We start from the raw sequence: 15,946 nt of genomic DNA, 5'->3' as shown, positions 1-15,946 counted from the left end.
TTCATGCTTCAGCAATAAGACAAAATGGACATAGAAAAAAAACAGCACTTTCTTTCTTGCAGTGTTTTCTCCTCTTTCAGTTAAACTGTTCAAATAATTCAGTGCTGAGTTTACTGTAACAGCTGTGCATCAAGTTTGACATTTTATGAGCTTCTCATTAACCATAAGTTACACAGTTATAATAGAATAGTTGTATATAATCGGACCTTTATTGCCCTCAACTTGATAATTATTCTTGTTCTTTTCTACAAATATATTACTGATGACATAAATGTGTCATGAAATAAATGTTCATATGGCTTTTGTATGTTAGGGAGAGCTATGGACTTCTCGCAAATCATTTATACGTTATACAATTTGTACATGATACGGTTCTAATCCGGCCCACCAAATGAAATTAAAATCCCTGATCTTTTAATTTAAAATCAATCAATTCAAAAAGAGCTAGTGTCTGTTATTCCACTAGGGGGCGAAAGAGAGCAGTAAACCCACTGTGTACTTCAGTAATTATAGTAGAAGTAGAACACATACACTGTGTGTGTGTGTGTGTGTGTGTGTGTGTGTGTGTGTGTGTGTGTAAAATAAAATTGCAGGTTTTTTTGTAATGTAAAAAAAGAAACTGACAAAGATAAACCATGTCAGATATTTTTCCAGCTTTACTGTGATATAACAACCAACAGAAATGTGGGAAAAAACTAATAGAAATGTATAAAATGTTTTTAAGGAAAAGAAAGAAAAAGAAAAAAAACTGGTTGCATAAGTGTGCACACCTTTTAAAAAGGGGGACCACATCTAAAAAGTGCTGTAGTTCCTACACCGTTCAGCCCATTTACATGTAAATTCCCTCAAATTTAAGCGGAAAGTCTGCACTTTGAGATCATATTCATATTTATTATTTCATTCCAAGTCCAGTATCCTGTGCTAGATAGCTAATACAACGACTTTGTCAGTTTTCAAATATTTATGTACCTGACTGTATACTGTGTACTGAAGATTATGGCTTCACAGCTACCCATCTATCATTTTTTTCTGATCTTTTCTAATTTGATAATTATGCATTTGCAAAGAAAAACATCAGAAAATCATAAGACCAATGGCAGAAGATCTCCAGCACTTTGCATACGTATCTCCGCCCCTTTCAACATTTCCATATTCAGTATTTAGTGTTTCAACCTGGAACCTAACTAGTATTAGGAAAATACACAAAGTACACTATCATATAAATCAGTATAGTTTGCAAACGTATATACAAATAAATAAAAATTAAGTATTGGTTAAATAAGTATTTTATATATATATATATATATATATATATATATATATATATATATATATATATATATATATATACCTCTTCCTGGAAGACCCTTGAGTTTGTTGGAGAAAATATTGCACCTAATTAAACACCAGCTTGCTCGCTTCTCTAATTAATGTCCTCCCAGTCGCAGATTTTTGATGGACAGCCTCCAGGAAAAGAGTGGTTGTGCCAAAATCCTAAATTTTTTAAATTTTGTTTCTTTACATAACTAAACTTCGTCCTGGACTTGTTTTGATAGTTCCTTGGTCTTCATGATGCTATGTGGTTAGGTCTGTGCTTCAGCTCTGACAGGACGAGTGTGTGAGTGGGAGCTATCTGCTCTATCTACCTCCACTGCTTGCTTTGTATTCTGATTTTATGTCATGGTGAAAGTCATTACTGCACATGAGCACAGAGATTATGTACGTACACAGCAGCATGGGTTTCTGACTGGCTCATGGCTACAAATGTGTGTTTCTTTCTTTTTTCAAAAGTTATAGAAACTTCTAGGAAATTCACAAGAGTTGTTTTAATCATTATGCTGAATGTGATTATTATATTTGTGTTGCACGTAAGTTGGCTTTCACATTAATAAGTAACAAATGCTACACTAAATATTATGTAGTGTTTTTTTTACTGTTTACTATGTGACTATCTATAGAGATTAGCGTTCACACTCTAATTATTGTTTTTCTTGTAGAAGATGTTTCCATCTGGCTGCACCCTCCAGGTCACTGTGGTGTTCTCCAGCATGCCATGTTGCTTCAGTTTCTGCTTCATCTAAAAATATAATAACTGAATTATAAAATTTGATTTGTTCATTTTACATGTGCTGCACCTCATGGACCAGGGTCTGTATTCACAAAAGACTTAAACCTTCCCTAACCCTATCCTAAAAATATGACACACTGATCCTTCTTAAGGCTTCTATATTTTTTCTACGCTCTATAAAGGTAAATGTTCTTTTTTTATGGTAGCTCTATTTCCTCAGTGATATCTTGGAACAAAAAATGACTGTTCAGAGAGTGTGTAAAATTTAGAATGGGTAAGGTTTGTTTGAGGAGTGGCGCTTAGTGCTCATAACTTTACATACAGTTTCATCTACAAAAAACATTAGTGAACTTTTTTCAAGCGTTTGAATTTAGCTAAATGGAGTTTAGCATCAGATCGATGTTCCATGTGAGCAGTAAAATAAAAAACCCACAAAAATTCCAAAGATATTGTGTTACTCACTTGCTCTAAAATGGACGACTGCACAGCAGGATCAAACACATTCCCATCAGACTTGAACTGCAGTTTTATTATCTGCCTCCTCACTGGTGGAACTGTGGAATACACACACACACACACACACACACACGTGCGCACACACACACACACACACACAGGGTAATACAGCATTTTCAAAACACTAATGTGCAACACTAAATAAATAATATAGCAAATGTGTTGCATAATTATTATTATTATTATTATTATTATTAAGGGTGCAAATTGTTTTAAGAACTGATACAATGCAGAACAGGATTGCCAACAGAACGTATTGTTTATTTCCTTCTGGTTACTCTCCTTCTTTTCTACACCTGTCTGCCTGTGTCCCTTTTTTTCTAAAACCTGACGACCCACCTCCTCCCGTATAACACCAACCTTAAAGGGCTATGGCAATATTTAACAACTCTACATCTCTTCCCTTAAATAACACTTAGAGACTAAACATACAAACATAGTATTCGAAATTAACTAAGGAATAAGTACAACATAACGTAACATTGTGGACAACTAAAAAGACTGTCCTTAACGAGTGAAATAGTCCTGATAACGGGGATTGGGACGGCTAACTCTTCCTGAACGAGTCACTACAGGCTGGGCAATTGCAGCAGCAGGTGACAGGGGGGTTGTAGGAGGTGGAGCTGGTGAAAGGGGCCTATAATCATCCTCCGCACCTTCAGCGGGTGCAGGCTCTTGAACATGGAGAAGGAGACGTCGATTTCCTGTGTACTGTCTGCCCTGAGAGGTTACCACATAGCTGTTAGGTTGAGAGGCAGGGCCCTGTACGACTGCCAGTTTATTGAAACCCCGAGCTGTCTGCATCCTTACTGTCTGACCCTGTTGTAAAGGTGGAAGCGTGTGGGCATTGCGATCATAGTATGCTTTGCTTTCCTTTCTCCTCCTGGTCAGCACTGTCTTAACGCCACGGCATACAGAGGGTGTCATTCTGTCTTTCAACTCAGGAAGAAAAGTTCTTGTACGCCTGGAGAGGAGGAGTTGGGCAGGAGATGGCAGGTCAGCACGTGGAATATTACGCAGATGGAGTAAAGCAGCCTGTATGTCACTGTGCTCCCTATGGCACTTCTCCAGCAGATGTTTGGCAGATTGCACGGCACGCTCTGCAAGGCCATTAGACTGAGGGTAGTGAGGGCTACTCCGAATGTGCTTGAAATCCCATGCATGTGCAAAATCTGTAAAATCACTGCATACAAACTGCCGTGCATTGTCTGTCATGAGCGTCTGGGGAATGCCATGGACTGCAAAGTGTCTCTGACGTTTCGCAATTACCGTGATACTCCTCATGTCAGGTAGATGGTCGAGCTCGAACCAACCAGAGAACGAGTCTACTAGAACCAAGTGCATTTTACCATGCCATTCAAATATGTCTGCAGCAGTGAACATTGTGCAGCTGCATAGGTTCTCTTGAGTGATGGGGCTTGAGGGCATTGCAAGGAGCACAACGAAAGAGTGCTCTCTCTATATCACCATACATCGTGGGCCAGTACATTGTTTCTTTTGCCCTTCGTTTTGTGGCCACCAGACCTGGATGGCCTTGATGTAGCTGAGTCACATAGTAACTTTGTAGCGATGGTGGTATTAGGAGTCTCTGTTCACGAAAAATCAGTCCATCCTCAACAACAAATTCCTCTCTCATGGCAAAGAATGGGCGGAGATCATGTGAAAGCTCTTTGAAAGAGCTTGGCCAGCCATGCATTATCATGTGAACAAGTCTTTGGCATGTGGGATCAGATTTAACTACAGATCGGAGCTCTTCTGTCCGTCGCGATGAGAGAACTTGAAGCGTCATTACCTCTAGCAAGTCATCCGAAAGGGGAGGCTCAGTGGAAGGGAGATGAGCACGTGATAGAGCATCAGCGACAAAGAGCTCCTTGCCCTGTTTGTAGATCACATCAAGACTGTAACGTTGGAGCTTGAGCATCATGCTTTGAAGACGTGCTGACGCAGTGTGTAATGGCTTTTTTAAGATTGTGATGAGGGGTTGGTGATCTGTTTCCACAGTCACGGGTCGACCGTAGATGAAGTCGTGAAACGTCTGAGTTGCAAATACCAAGGCTAACATTTCCTTTTCAATTTGGGCGTACCGAGATTCAGTAGGTGTTAAAGCGCGTGAGGCAAAAGCATCAGGAGCACCCTTCTGAAGACATACGGCGCCCAGTCCATGTTGGGATGCGTCAGCTGAGAGAACAACGGGTTTAGTGACATCAAAGTATTGCAGAACAGGGGGACTGGATACAGCATCCTTCAGCTTTTGAAAGGCAGCATTCTGCAGATCATGCCATGACCATTCCACATCTTGCTTTACCAGTTCACGTAGAGGGCCTGTGACGTCACTATAGTGTGGAATGAACTTCGATAAGTAGTTGGTCATGCCGAGAAACTGTTGCAGGGCCTGTTTGTCCTCAGGCTTTGGCATTTGGCGGACAGCTGTAGTCTTGTCAGGGTCCGGTTTAATGCCGTCAGCAGTCAGGAGGTGGCCTACATAGGAGACAGAGGTGACATGAAATTGGCACTTATCCGGGTTTAATTTCATGTTACAGGCACGGATTTTGTGAAGTATCTGTTTCAATCGCTCATCATGTTCCTGTAGTGTGCGCCCCCAGACTAGGATGTCATCTACCACGATCTGACATGGTTGTCCCTCAAAGAGATGGAATACTTCACTGCCAGTGGAGATCCCGTAAGGCATGCGCAGGAATCTGTACCTGCCAAAGGGTGTCATGAATGTGGTCAACTTTGATGATGCCTCATCTAAAGGGATTTGCCAAAATCCACATTTGGCATCGAGGATACTAAAAACCTTGGCACCTGGCATATCAGCTATGACCTGCTCGATGGTTTTCAATGGATGATGTGGCCTTAGGAGCGCCTTGTTGAGATGCACTGGATCTATGCATATCCTTATAGAGCCATCTTTCTTCTTGGCAGCAACCATGGCAGATACCCATTCCGTGGCATCAGTTTCAGGGGTAATGACACCCAATTTAGTCATTCTCTCAAGCTCTGCCATGACTTTTTCCTTCATTGCAATGGGCACTATCTTAGGAGCACATACAGTGGGCACTACTGACTCATCTACCCGCATGTGATAAACGACAGGCAGTTTGCAATTTCAATTTTCAATTGGCCAGACCCATGTTTCAGATGTAGTGTTGTAAATATTTCACCTTTCTGAGAGACATCATCCACTGTCTCACAATAGAAAGTGTCCTCAGGGACATCCAAAGTTGTGTCCAGTTCATTCACTCGATTAGACTTAGAGTTTCTGAATTGTGCTGCAGTTCGCTTAGGATGATAATCACGACTCTGAGACTGTGGTGCTGTTTTGTGTGATGGAGCCGATCTGCAGCACTTTGCAAAGTGGTTCCATTTACCACAGTTGTTGCATTGTTTATTGAAAGCAAAACACTTGAGTTTATCAGGGGCGTGGTATCTGTTGCAGTTGATGCAGCGATCTTGTATGGTACAGACTTCAGCCTCGTGTTTCAGTTCTTTTGTGCTCTTTTCGGATTGCTCATATAACAAGCATATATTAACTGCAGAGTCCAGCGTGAGCTTTTTCTCACGGAGCAGTTGTTTCCGCACACTGTCACTTTCAATCCCGCAAACGATGCGGTCACGTATCAGTTCGTCATTTAATTGTCCAAAGTCGCATTTTTTTGCAAGTATTTTCAGTGTGGAAACATATGACTGAATGGACTCACCAGGCTTTTGATTAGTTGTGTTGAAGATGTGTCTGTCCATTATTATATTCTTTGTGGGCAAGCAGAGTTCAACAAACTTTTGCAGCAAGACGTCGGGATCTTCCTTGTCCTCCCCCTCAGCGTACGTGAAAGCCTCGGATTTCTCCACCGCGTCCGGACCCGCTAAATTCAGCAGAGAATAGGCCTGCACCTTCTTCGATTTGTCTGACAGACCAGCGTTGCAATATATACGCCATCCTTTTTCAAATTTGCTTCAATTGTCAGCTATATGTTCGTCGAAAATCAGTGGATCAATACGGCGGAGACCTTGTGCCATGTTCAACCACTTCTGACACCATGTAAATTGTTTTAAGAACTGATACAACGCAGAACAGGATTGCCAACAGAACGTATTGTTTATTTCCTTCTGGTTACTCTCCTTCTTTTTTACACCTGTCTGCCTGTGTCCCTTTTTTCTAAAACCTGACGACCCACCTCCTCCCGTATAACACCAACCTTGAAGGGCTATGGCAATATTTAACAACTCTACAAAGGGTTAGACAAATCCTAGGACTAGTTAATGAAAAGGTAGGTTTCACATATGTAAACTAGCTCAAAATCTAAGTGGGCAGAGCTTAATGATCCAAAGTGTTAACTGGCTTGCTATTAGCCACAGCATCAGTACCTAGTGCTTGGCCCCCTAATAATAAACTAGTCTTTGCTTATTGCTGATTGTTGTGGCCTGAAGGATCAAATCAGCATGAGCACAAAATTCGGGAGCACAAGTTACTGATCATAACAATCAAATGAAATCTGAGCTAAAAAGTGTTAAAACATTTAATTAATTTAGGCATGGAGGGCAATTAAAAGATCACTGACTGAATTCACAGAAGAAATAGTGTAGGCTTGTGCATGATTCATCACCGAACAGTCCATCATACAGCATCCCGCAGTTCTCCTGAGGTCTATAGTTATCAGGCTGTCCAGAACCCCACAGGAGGTTTGAAGCTTTGGAATTGTTTAGCCACTTCCACGTGTCCCTATACAGGCCAAACCAGGAAGGGCCCTGTAGAGACGCCACCTGCACTAACAGGTCGTTGTCTGTTTGGCTGAGTGCGCTGGCCAGATCAGTGTGAAATGTTCGGCAGTAAGTCTGAGCTCCAGACCATGTCAGCTGAGGACTACTGACTCCGACGAACCTGCCAGCACCACTGTTACTAGCTGTAAAAACAAAATGGGTAGAAAACAAATGTCAAATTAAATTAAAATTTAGTCATTACTGGTACACGCTTATCAGACTGCAGTGTTTTCTGGGGTTTTTAAACGCAGTGCAAATTTATTGGGCTTTCTGTTATACACATTTATCTTGTTAGTTCATCTGTACAGGTAGAGAGCTCATAGCAAATCTAGTTTATAGCTACTGTGTGTGTAAAAGCCATAAGACAAAAAAATTATAAAATTCAGGATGTTTACTCACCATTGTAGCATATAAATGGGTTCAGTGTTGTGCAGTTAGAGTCCCCCCAGTACCCAGGACTGAAGATTACACCACATGCTTCAGCCCCTTTGTAATTATCAGGATGTCCAAGGTACCAACTCATTGGAGTTGTGTTTGTCAGTAGGAGGTTATTAAAGGACCAGCGCCAACTGTCAAAGTCATTGTACAGGCCGATCCAGATAGGCCACATTGTCAGACCTCTACTTGCCGCCATTTCTCTTAGTTTTAGCAAATCACTATAATCCTTAACCCTAGCCAGATCAGTGTACTTCATCCTGCAGTAATTCTGAGCAGCAGGCCATGTCACTGCCTGGTTGATGAAATACAGACCACGCGTAGTTTGCAGAATGGAGATGGTGATTGGCACCACGCCTGTCAACAATAATTTATTTTACAATGCAAAATGAAATTTCCACTAGCCCAGTTCAGAAGTTCAGAATAAATATATGACCAAAATAAACAATGATTTATATTTTCAGTGTATATTGTTGATCTGAAATATGAAGCAAAAATAAAATTGCTATCAAGAAAACAAAGAGGTTTATAAAAATGCTCTCACCAGTGAGACCCAGGAGAAAAAAAAGATGCTTCATGATGGATGAAACTCCTTGGCAGTGGAAAGAAATGAGTTAAATGATATTCAAAAGCTTGAGGGTAAATTTTAAAATATAAAAGTCAAGCATATATTTGGCAATTGTTGAAACATGAAATGTAGTGTACATAAACAGTACTGTTTACAAGTCTCAGGCACTTGTTATTTTTTAAAATATTAATTAAATTGACCCTTAACTCTCTCTGCTCCAGTGGCACTGTAACACAGCTGACCCTGCGCTCTGACCCTAGCTTCCTACCAAGCTGGGAAATGCAAAGAAAGGTATCTCACTGTGCTGTAATGTAAATGTGACAAAATAAAGGCTGCTTCATTACTCATGACTGTTATCACCTTTTTGTTTATTTCTTTTTATAGTGAAGTTTTTATGTAGAAACACAACATTTACTGGCCACTGTCTTAAAAATGATGCGTGGGGTGGTAACCATGACGTTCCCTCCGAATAATATATTTCCTTATTTTTTAAACAACAAATTATTACAAGTACAGTTACATCTGTAGAAAAACATGCCTGCATTATTTATGAACGTATATTTATTGAACTTATATTTACTCTTAACTGCTTGGCCTCCCTTTTCTTACAATTTAAAGCTTTTAATTCACAAGAACAAACACATTTAAAGCTGCTGGACATAAAGAACCATGTGTCTACATACTGACGCTGATCTGCTTCCCATGCATAATGAGATTTTTGCAGAATATTTTTCCATATTTGGATATAATTCTACTTCACCTCGCCTGTTTCCTGCTTCAGTAGCCTGCTCTTTTTCTAAACTTCTGAACTTCTATTCAGCCCACGTGAACTTAAATAATCCTGAAATGGTCTGTAGTATTGTTGTTATTTTGTCTTCTGGGAAACATGTAAATATCTTATGTAGCTTCTGAAGGGCAGTAGTAAATGAAAAAAATTAGATCTTTAAAAAAAATAATAACAAGTTACACTGATCATCTTGTTCAAAAGTTTACATCCCCCTGGCTCTTGATGTATTGCACTGGGAAAACAGGAACAAAACTGGCATATCTTTGTTCCAGAGAGTGCCAAGAGAAGAACCAACCATAACTAGGGTTTGAGACAGGGAGCCTCAGATCTACAAGAACCTGGAATCCAGAGAGGACATGGAAATGTCTCCTCATCTGTACCAAAACACTGCCTCTCATTTCTACAAACTGGTAGGCGACATATGTCTGCCGGTAGCTGGGCAAAAAAAATGGAGGATCCGAGCGCTTCTGTCTCCCGGAATCCCAGCCATAAGGATCCGTAACAGAGGTGCGGATATTGAGAAGGAGATGATGATCATATACCAGAACTGAAGCAGCTTTTTGTGTGACACATGACCAGGAGAATCATACCCAAGACAGGTAGCACAGACACCAGGCAATGGCTTGCCAACAAACACCATCTTGCCTAGTGGTTATAACTGTTTATACTGCTAAATACTATGTTCATTAATGTTTTAATGCACCAAAAAGTTTTTTAAACACTTTTTATAATAAATAAAATATGATACAATTCCTAGCATTATTTACTGCTTAATAGCCTTATTCCCTAACAATTTAGTAATGGTTCTACTATCATAAGACTAAACAACTTTATATATTGTAAATTGTTAACAATAAACTTATGCACATGGATCCAAATAATTTGTTTCTTACAGGTAGACATGTTTATGACCGTTTATGATGGGATGGTTACATTACCATTGAGTTTAATACCGATTACTATAGCAATTAAAATGCATTTACATATATTTTCCCTTTGAACCCACTCTCTCTTTCAGATTGTATTGACAATGTGATTTTATATCTTACTAAAGTCCTGTTCAGACTAGATTACTTTTACATGTGGAGATGGATAATGTATTTATTGCCAGAGTATCTCTGGGATTTTATTCCCATCTGAATCTGTCATGTCAGTAATTTTTTATGGACTGTGCATGTACATGGCTGGAAAGATTAAATCAAATAAAAAATAATGCTATGTCATGAAATTACACTATTCATGTAATGCTCTAATTATTTTCATTTACTAAAAATGAGATCACTATGTCTGAAGTGCATCTTAGTGTCAAGACCAGTCAGATAGGTAACATAATAGCATTTCAATCCATAAAGGTTCATACAAAGAGTACAATACTACAACAGCACAGACATAGAAAAACAGGTAAATAAATAAGAATGAGAAAGCCATGTAACCAAACAAGCAACACATATAAAAAGAAAAGCAGTGAAACCTACCTGTAATCTAAAAACCAAAGCTTAGACCAGTGTTCTCTTCTTTCACTAGCTCTGAATGTTTCAAATCTTCACAAACTTCCTCTGACATTCTAAACTCCATAAGCAAATGATAATGCCTTATTATAACATTTTATGCAAAAGAGTAGTACTTTATGGACATCATTGAAACTGATTTCCATCTCACCTTTCTCTAGGACAATGACATACAGACCTTTTCCTGTCAAACAGAGGACATGAGGTCAGCATTTCCAGACTGGCTCTCCTCAAACTGTGTGTAAAACTCATGCTAGGTCATGAAATAACACCAATGCAGTATTCATTTTCATGAACATCTGTCAATATTTCTCTGACTTTATTAAATCCACAGCCATGTATTGATGCCGCATTATACCATTTTATATCAAGCAGTAGTTCTTGACGATTTATATAATGGAGATGATTTACATAATTTCCATCTCACCTTCCTCTAGGACATATACAAATACAAACCTGTTCTCCACAAAATGAAAACAGAGAACATGAGTTCAACATTTTCAGATCATGATTCGTTAAATAAATTCTATAAAAATACATGACAGTTTCTGACATACTAAATTAGAATAAATAAAAAGTCTATTCTGTTCTTGGGGTGACTCATAAGACAAGCTGCTGTTTTGTTCTACTGTTAATGCTATAATGATTTTGATATTTTTTATTCTTTAACTGCAAATTGAGCATTTACATACACTCCAACTAGACGTGAGTTTGACAGACGCACCAAAGATAAAGGTATCTGTCAGTGGAATTTACTCTACACTCATTTTTATGAGCAGATTTGAACATACACAATTTTGATGAATAAGGGCCATATCATGTCACATACTGTATCATGGGTGTATCACCATATACTGTAGGTATAATTGTGTACCCTAATAAGGAAATGTTTATAACATTAATGTTATGTTATTCCAGTCTAGATAATACAGAGTATATCATAACTACTGATTCATTTTTATTTCTTTTCCTTCCACTTTTTCTAGTGGTGGTCACTGTGGTGGCAGCAGGCTGAGAAGGTCAGTCCAGATTTCTCTTTCTCCAGCCACAGATTCCAGATCCTCCTGGTGGTTTCCACAACTACAACACCATAGAAGTTGAAAAACAAGTATTTAAAGACAAATGAGTACGAGAAAGCCATCCAACTGAACATGCCTGCTACATCTCTAGCAGGAGCCGACCAGGGGCCATCCTTGTAAGGTGCCCAAACCACTTTAGAAAATTTGGAGGACATTTGACTCCAATTCCCAGCATTTACATTCTGACTGCTGGACATTTCTAGCTTTGTCCGGAGCTTCTGACTACGGGCTCAACTACATGCCAGGAACTATGATGATGAGCACAATACTATGGAAATAGTGTGGGACAATGTTTAAAAGTAGAAATGTAGATATCAGTGCCACTTTTTATGATGAGAAGATTGAAAAAATCTGCCAGACCCTCACTTCTACCCCAACTCCTACACTACACACTCAGGATTCCATTTCTCCTTAACTGGTACATTTTTCTAGTCTAGCATCAGAAGAGATCCTGCAATCCCTCCCCCTGCCCAATGGATCCAATCTTTTCCACAATGCTCCAGACCATCTCACAAGACCTCCTCCCCTTCATCACTATCATCAATGGCTTCATAACATCTGGTCATGTACCAACTGCATTCAAGTGAGCAAGGGTTATTCCCATCCTGAAGAAACCTACTCTCGATCCCACTGACATCAGCAACTAACGACTGGTATCACTTCTCTCTTTTCTTTCTAAAATCCTCGAATGCACTGTCTACAACTGTCAACTGTCTCTCCATCTCTCACAGAACAGCCTCCAAGATCCTAACCAGTCTGGCTTCAAAGCTGCACACTTCACAGATACTGCCCTTTTGGCTGTCACTGAGAAGCTACATGCTGCCTCATCCTCCTTGACCTTTCAGCAGCGTTTGACACAGTCAACCACAAGACTCTCTCCTCCACCCACATAAGTCTTGGAATTCGGGGTGCAGCTTGGCAATGGTTACCTTCCTACCTGGAAGGTCGGTCATATCAGGTGAAATGGAGGGGATCCACATCTGACTCTCCACTGGTGTCCCACAAGGCTCAATACTTGGCCTTCTTCTGTTCTCCCTCTATACTCGATCTCTTGGTGCGGTCATGTCCTCACATGGGTTTTCATACCACTGCTATGCGGATGACACTCAACTCATCCTCCCCTTCCTCCCTCAGACACCCATGTTTCTGCTCAGATCTCAGCATGTCTGGCAGACATCTCTTCATGAACTGTAACTTAATCCCAGCAAAACTGAACTGCTGTTCATCCAAGGTGATTCATCCCAACGTCAGGATCTTGCAATCTCCCTGGACAACTATCAGACAACTATCAAACTCGGCATGAGTTTAGAGACTGCTGCGTCTTTGTTTTCAAGGAGACGTGGCTCAGCGGCAGAGTTCCGGACGCCGTCATTCAGCTACACGGGCTAGCCTCGTTTCGAGCCGGCAGAAACACAGCTCTGTGTGTTAAGGCTCGCGGCGGCGGCTTGTGTGTTTGCATCAGCACGGAATGGTGCAAGAACTCGGTGCTAGTTTCTAGTTACTTCTCATCGCTGGTGGAGTTTGTGACTGTTAGATGCAGACCATTTTATTTAACACAGGAATTCACCACTGCTCTCATAATCGGTGTATACATTCCCCCCAGCGCTAACGCTAAAGACGCGCTCTGTGTACTGTATGGAGCTATTAGTGAGCTGCAGAATTCAAACCCTGATGGACTGTTTATTTTTGCCGGAGATTTCAACCATGCAAATCTCAAGTCAGTGCTCCCTAAATTTCATCAGCATGTGGACTTTGCAATGAGATGGAAGAACACGCTGGACCTTGTTTACACAAACATCCCCAGCGCGTCCCGGGCGGAGCCCCGCCCCCACCTCGGCTACTCAGACCACATCTCTGTTATACTAATCCCAGCATACAGACCGCTAGTCAGACGCTCCAAACCGGTTCTGAAGCAGGTGAAAACCTGGCCAGCAGGAGCCATCTCTGCTTTTCAGGACTGTTTTGAACACACTGACTGGCACATGTTCAGGGAAGCGGCAACTGACAGCGACTTCACCAACTTGGAGGAATACGCGACATCAGTGACTAGCTATATCAGCAAGTGCATTGATGACGTCACCGCCTCCAAGACCATCACCACACGCTCCATCCAGAAGCCGTGGATGACTGCAGAGGTGTGTGCGCTACTGAGGACCCGAGACTCCGCCTTCAGAGCAGGCGATAAGGTGGCCCTAAGAACAGCGAGGGCCAAACTGTGCTGGGCCATCAGAGAGGCAAAGCGCGCACACGCTCAGAGAATCCACAGCCACTTCAAGGCCAGCAGAGACACACAGCGCATGTGGCAGGGCATCCAGGCCATCACCAACTACAGGACAACACCACCTGCCTGTGACAGTGATGCCTGAACGCCTGATGCGCTGAACATCTTCTACGCTCGGTTTGAGGCACAGAATGGCGTGGCGGCGAGGAAGACCACCCCTCCTCCCAATGACCAGGTGCTGTGTCTAACCACGGCCAATGTGAGGAAGGCTCTACACAGAGTCAACCCGCGGAAGGCTGCTGGACCAGACAACATTCCTGGCAGGGTGCTCAGGGGATGTGCAGACCAGTTGGCAGATGTTTTCACTGACATCTTCAACACCTCCCTGAGCAGCACCGTTGTTCCGACGTGCTTCAAGGCCACCACCATCGTCCCCGTGCCAAAGAAGTCTCCAGTGTCCTGCCTCAACGACTACCATCCCGTTGCACTCACACCCATCACCATGAAGTGCTTCGAGAGGCTCGTCATGAGGCACATCAAGACCCTGCTGCCCCCATCACTGGACCCCCTGCAATTCGCTTACCGTCCCAACCGCTCAACAGATGACGCCACCACCACCACCCTCCATCTGGCCCTCACCCACCTGGGCAATAAAGACACACATGTTCGAATACTGTTCATAGACTTCAGTTCAGCATTCAACACAATCATTCCTCAGCACCTGATTGGAAAGCTGAACCTGCTGGGCCTGAACACCTCCCTCTGCAACTGGATCCTGGACTTCCTGACTGGGAGACCTCAGTCAGTCCGGATCGGGAACAGCATCTCCAACACCACCACACTGAGCACTGGGGCCCCACAGGGCTGTGTGCTCAGTCCACTGCTGTTCACTCTGCTGACTCACGACTGTGTAGCAATGCACAGCTCGAACCACATCATCAAGTTCGCCGATGACACGACCGTGGTGGGTCTCATCAGCAAGAACAATGAGTCAGCATACAGAGAGGAGTTGCAGCAGCTAACGGACTGGTGCAGAGCCAACAACTTGTCTCTGACCGTGGACAAAACTAAAGAGATGGTTGTTGACTTCAGAAGAGCACAGAGAGACCACTCTCCGCTGAACATCGGCGGCACCTCCGTGGAGATCATCAAGAGCACCAAGTTTCTTGGTGTTCAGCTGGTGGAGAACCTCACCTGGTCGCTCAACGCCAGTTCCGTAATGAAGAAAGCCCAGCAGAGTCTCTACTTTCTGCGAAGGACCCCCACCCCCCCCCACCCCCCATCCTAACCATGTTCTACAGAGGGACTATCGAGAGCATCCTGAGCAGCTGCATCACTGCCTGGTTTGGGAATTGCACCGTCTCGGATTGCAAGACCCTCCAGTGGATAGTGAGGACAGCTGAGAAGATCATCAGGGTACTCTCTGCAATTTTTTTGCAAGTTTTTGCACATGTTTATGCTGCTACATTACTCATTATATCATACTGTACATAGACTGCTACTCTTATGTTTACACTTATGTTTACACTATTTCAGCTACTTGTTTTGTACTCTTGTACTATTTGCACTATTGTCACTAGGTTCACTTTAAACAGAACTGTGTACTGGTCGGCACTGCACTGGGACTTACTATGCCCATTGTCTGTCCCAGTAGTCATTGTACTGTCTTGTGTTGTCTGCACTTGTTTGTACTTGTGCACTGTATTGTATAATTTATGTCCCTTGTAGTTCTATGTCATTCTGTGTTTGTCTTCTGTAGCACCTTGGTCCTGGAGAAACGTTGTTTCGTTTCACTATGTACTTGTATATGGCTGAAATGACAATAAACTCCACTTGAACTTGAACTTGAGATCTCACCTTCAGCTACTGCACGCACCCTTGGGGTAAACATAGACAATCAACTGTCCTTGAACTTCCCCTAGATGTCCAAACAGCTGAATCACTGGCGGTCTTCAAACTTAAACTTAAAAGAACTTAAAAAATTGTGTTTTAAGTGTGATTTC

The 15,946-nt window shown here is 41.9% G+C and overlaps 1 protein-coding gene across 1 annotated transcript; it reads right to left on the bottom strand.

Annotated features, from left to right (window-relative positions):
• Positions 1-1,348: 1,348 nt before the first annotated feature.
• LOC113545735 (putative C-type lectin domain family 20 member A) lies at positions 1,349-10,696 on the bottom strand. The gene is made up of 6 exons (XM_053231049.1): positions 10,611-10,696; positions 8,325-8,372; positions 7,745-8,137; positions 7,147-7,488; positions 2,531-2,622; positions 1,349-2,077 (listed from the first exon to the last, which is right to left on the bottom strand). Exons 2-6 carry the CDS (start codon positions 8,356-8,358, stop codon positions 1,976-1,978), a joined length of 963 nt encoding a protein of 320 aa, XP_053087024.1. The 5' UTR covers positions 8,359-8,372; positions 10,611-10,696; the 3' UTR covers positions 1,349-1,975.
• Positions 10,697-15,946: the final 5,250 nt, after the last annotated feature.

The sequence above is a fragment of the Pangasianodon hypophthalmus genome, chromosome 28 (genome assembly GCF_027358585.1).
Source record: "Pangasianodon hypophthalmus isolate fPanHyp1 chromosome 28, fPanHyp1.pri, whole genome shotgun sequence".
In the NCBI taxonomy this organism is placed as follows: Eukaryota; Metazoa; Chordata; class Actinopteri; order Siluriformes; family Pangasiidae; genus Pangasianodon; species Pangasianodon hypophthalmus.
Note: the sequence above shows the minus strand (reverse complement) of the source record. Positions and strands in the feature narration are given on the sequence as shown.

Excerpts from the sequence above, each read along its gene's own strand:
- LOC113545735 (XM_053231049.1), bottom strand. The coding sequence starts at position 8,358 with ATGAAGCATCTTTTTTTTCTCCTGGGTCTCACTG. Across the intron at positions 8,138-8,324 it reads TTTTCTCCTGGGTCTCACTG|GCGTGGTGCCAATCACCATC; the intron begins GTGAGAGCATTT and ends TATTGTTGACAG. Across the intron at positions 2,078-2,530 it reads AGTCGTCCATTTTAGAGCAA|ATGAAGCAGAAACTGAAGCA; the intron begins GTGAGTAACACA and ends TTATATTTTTAG.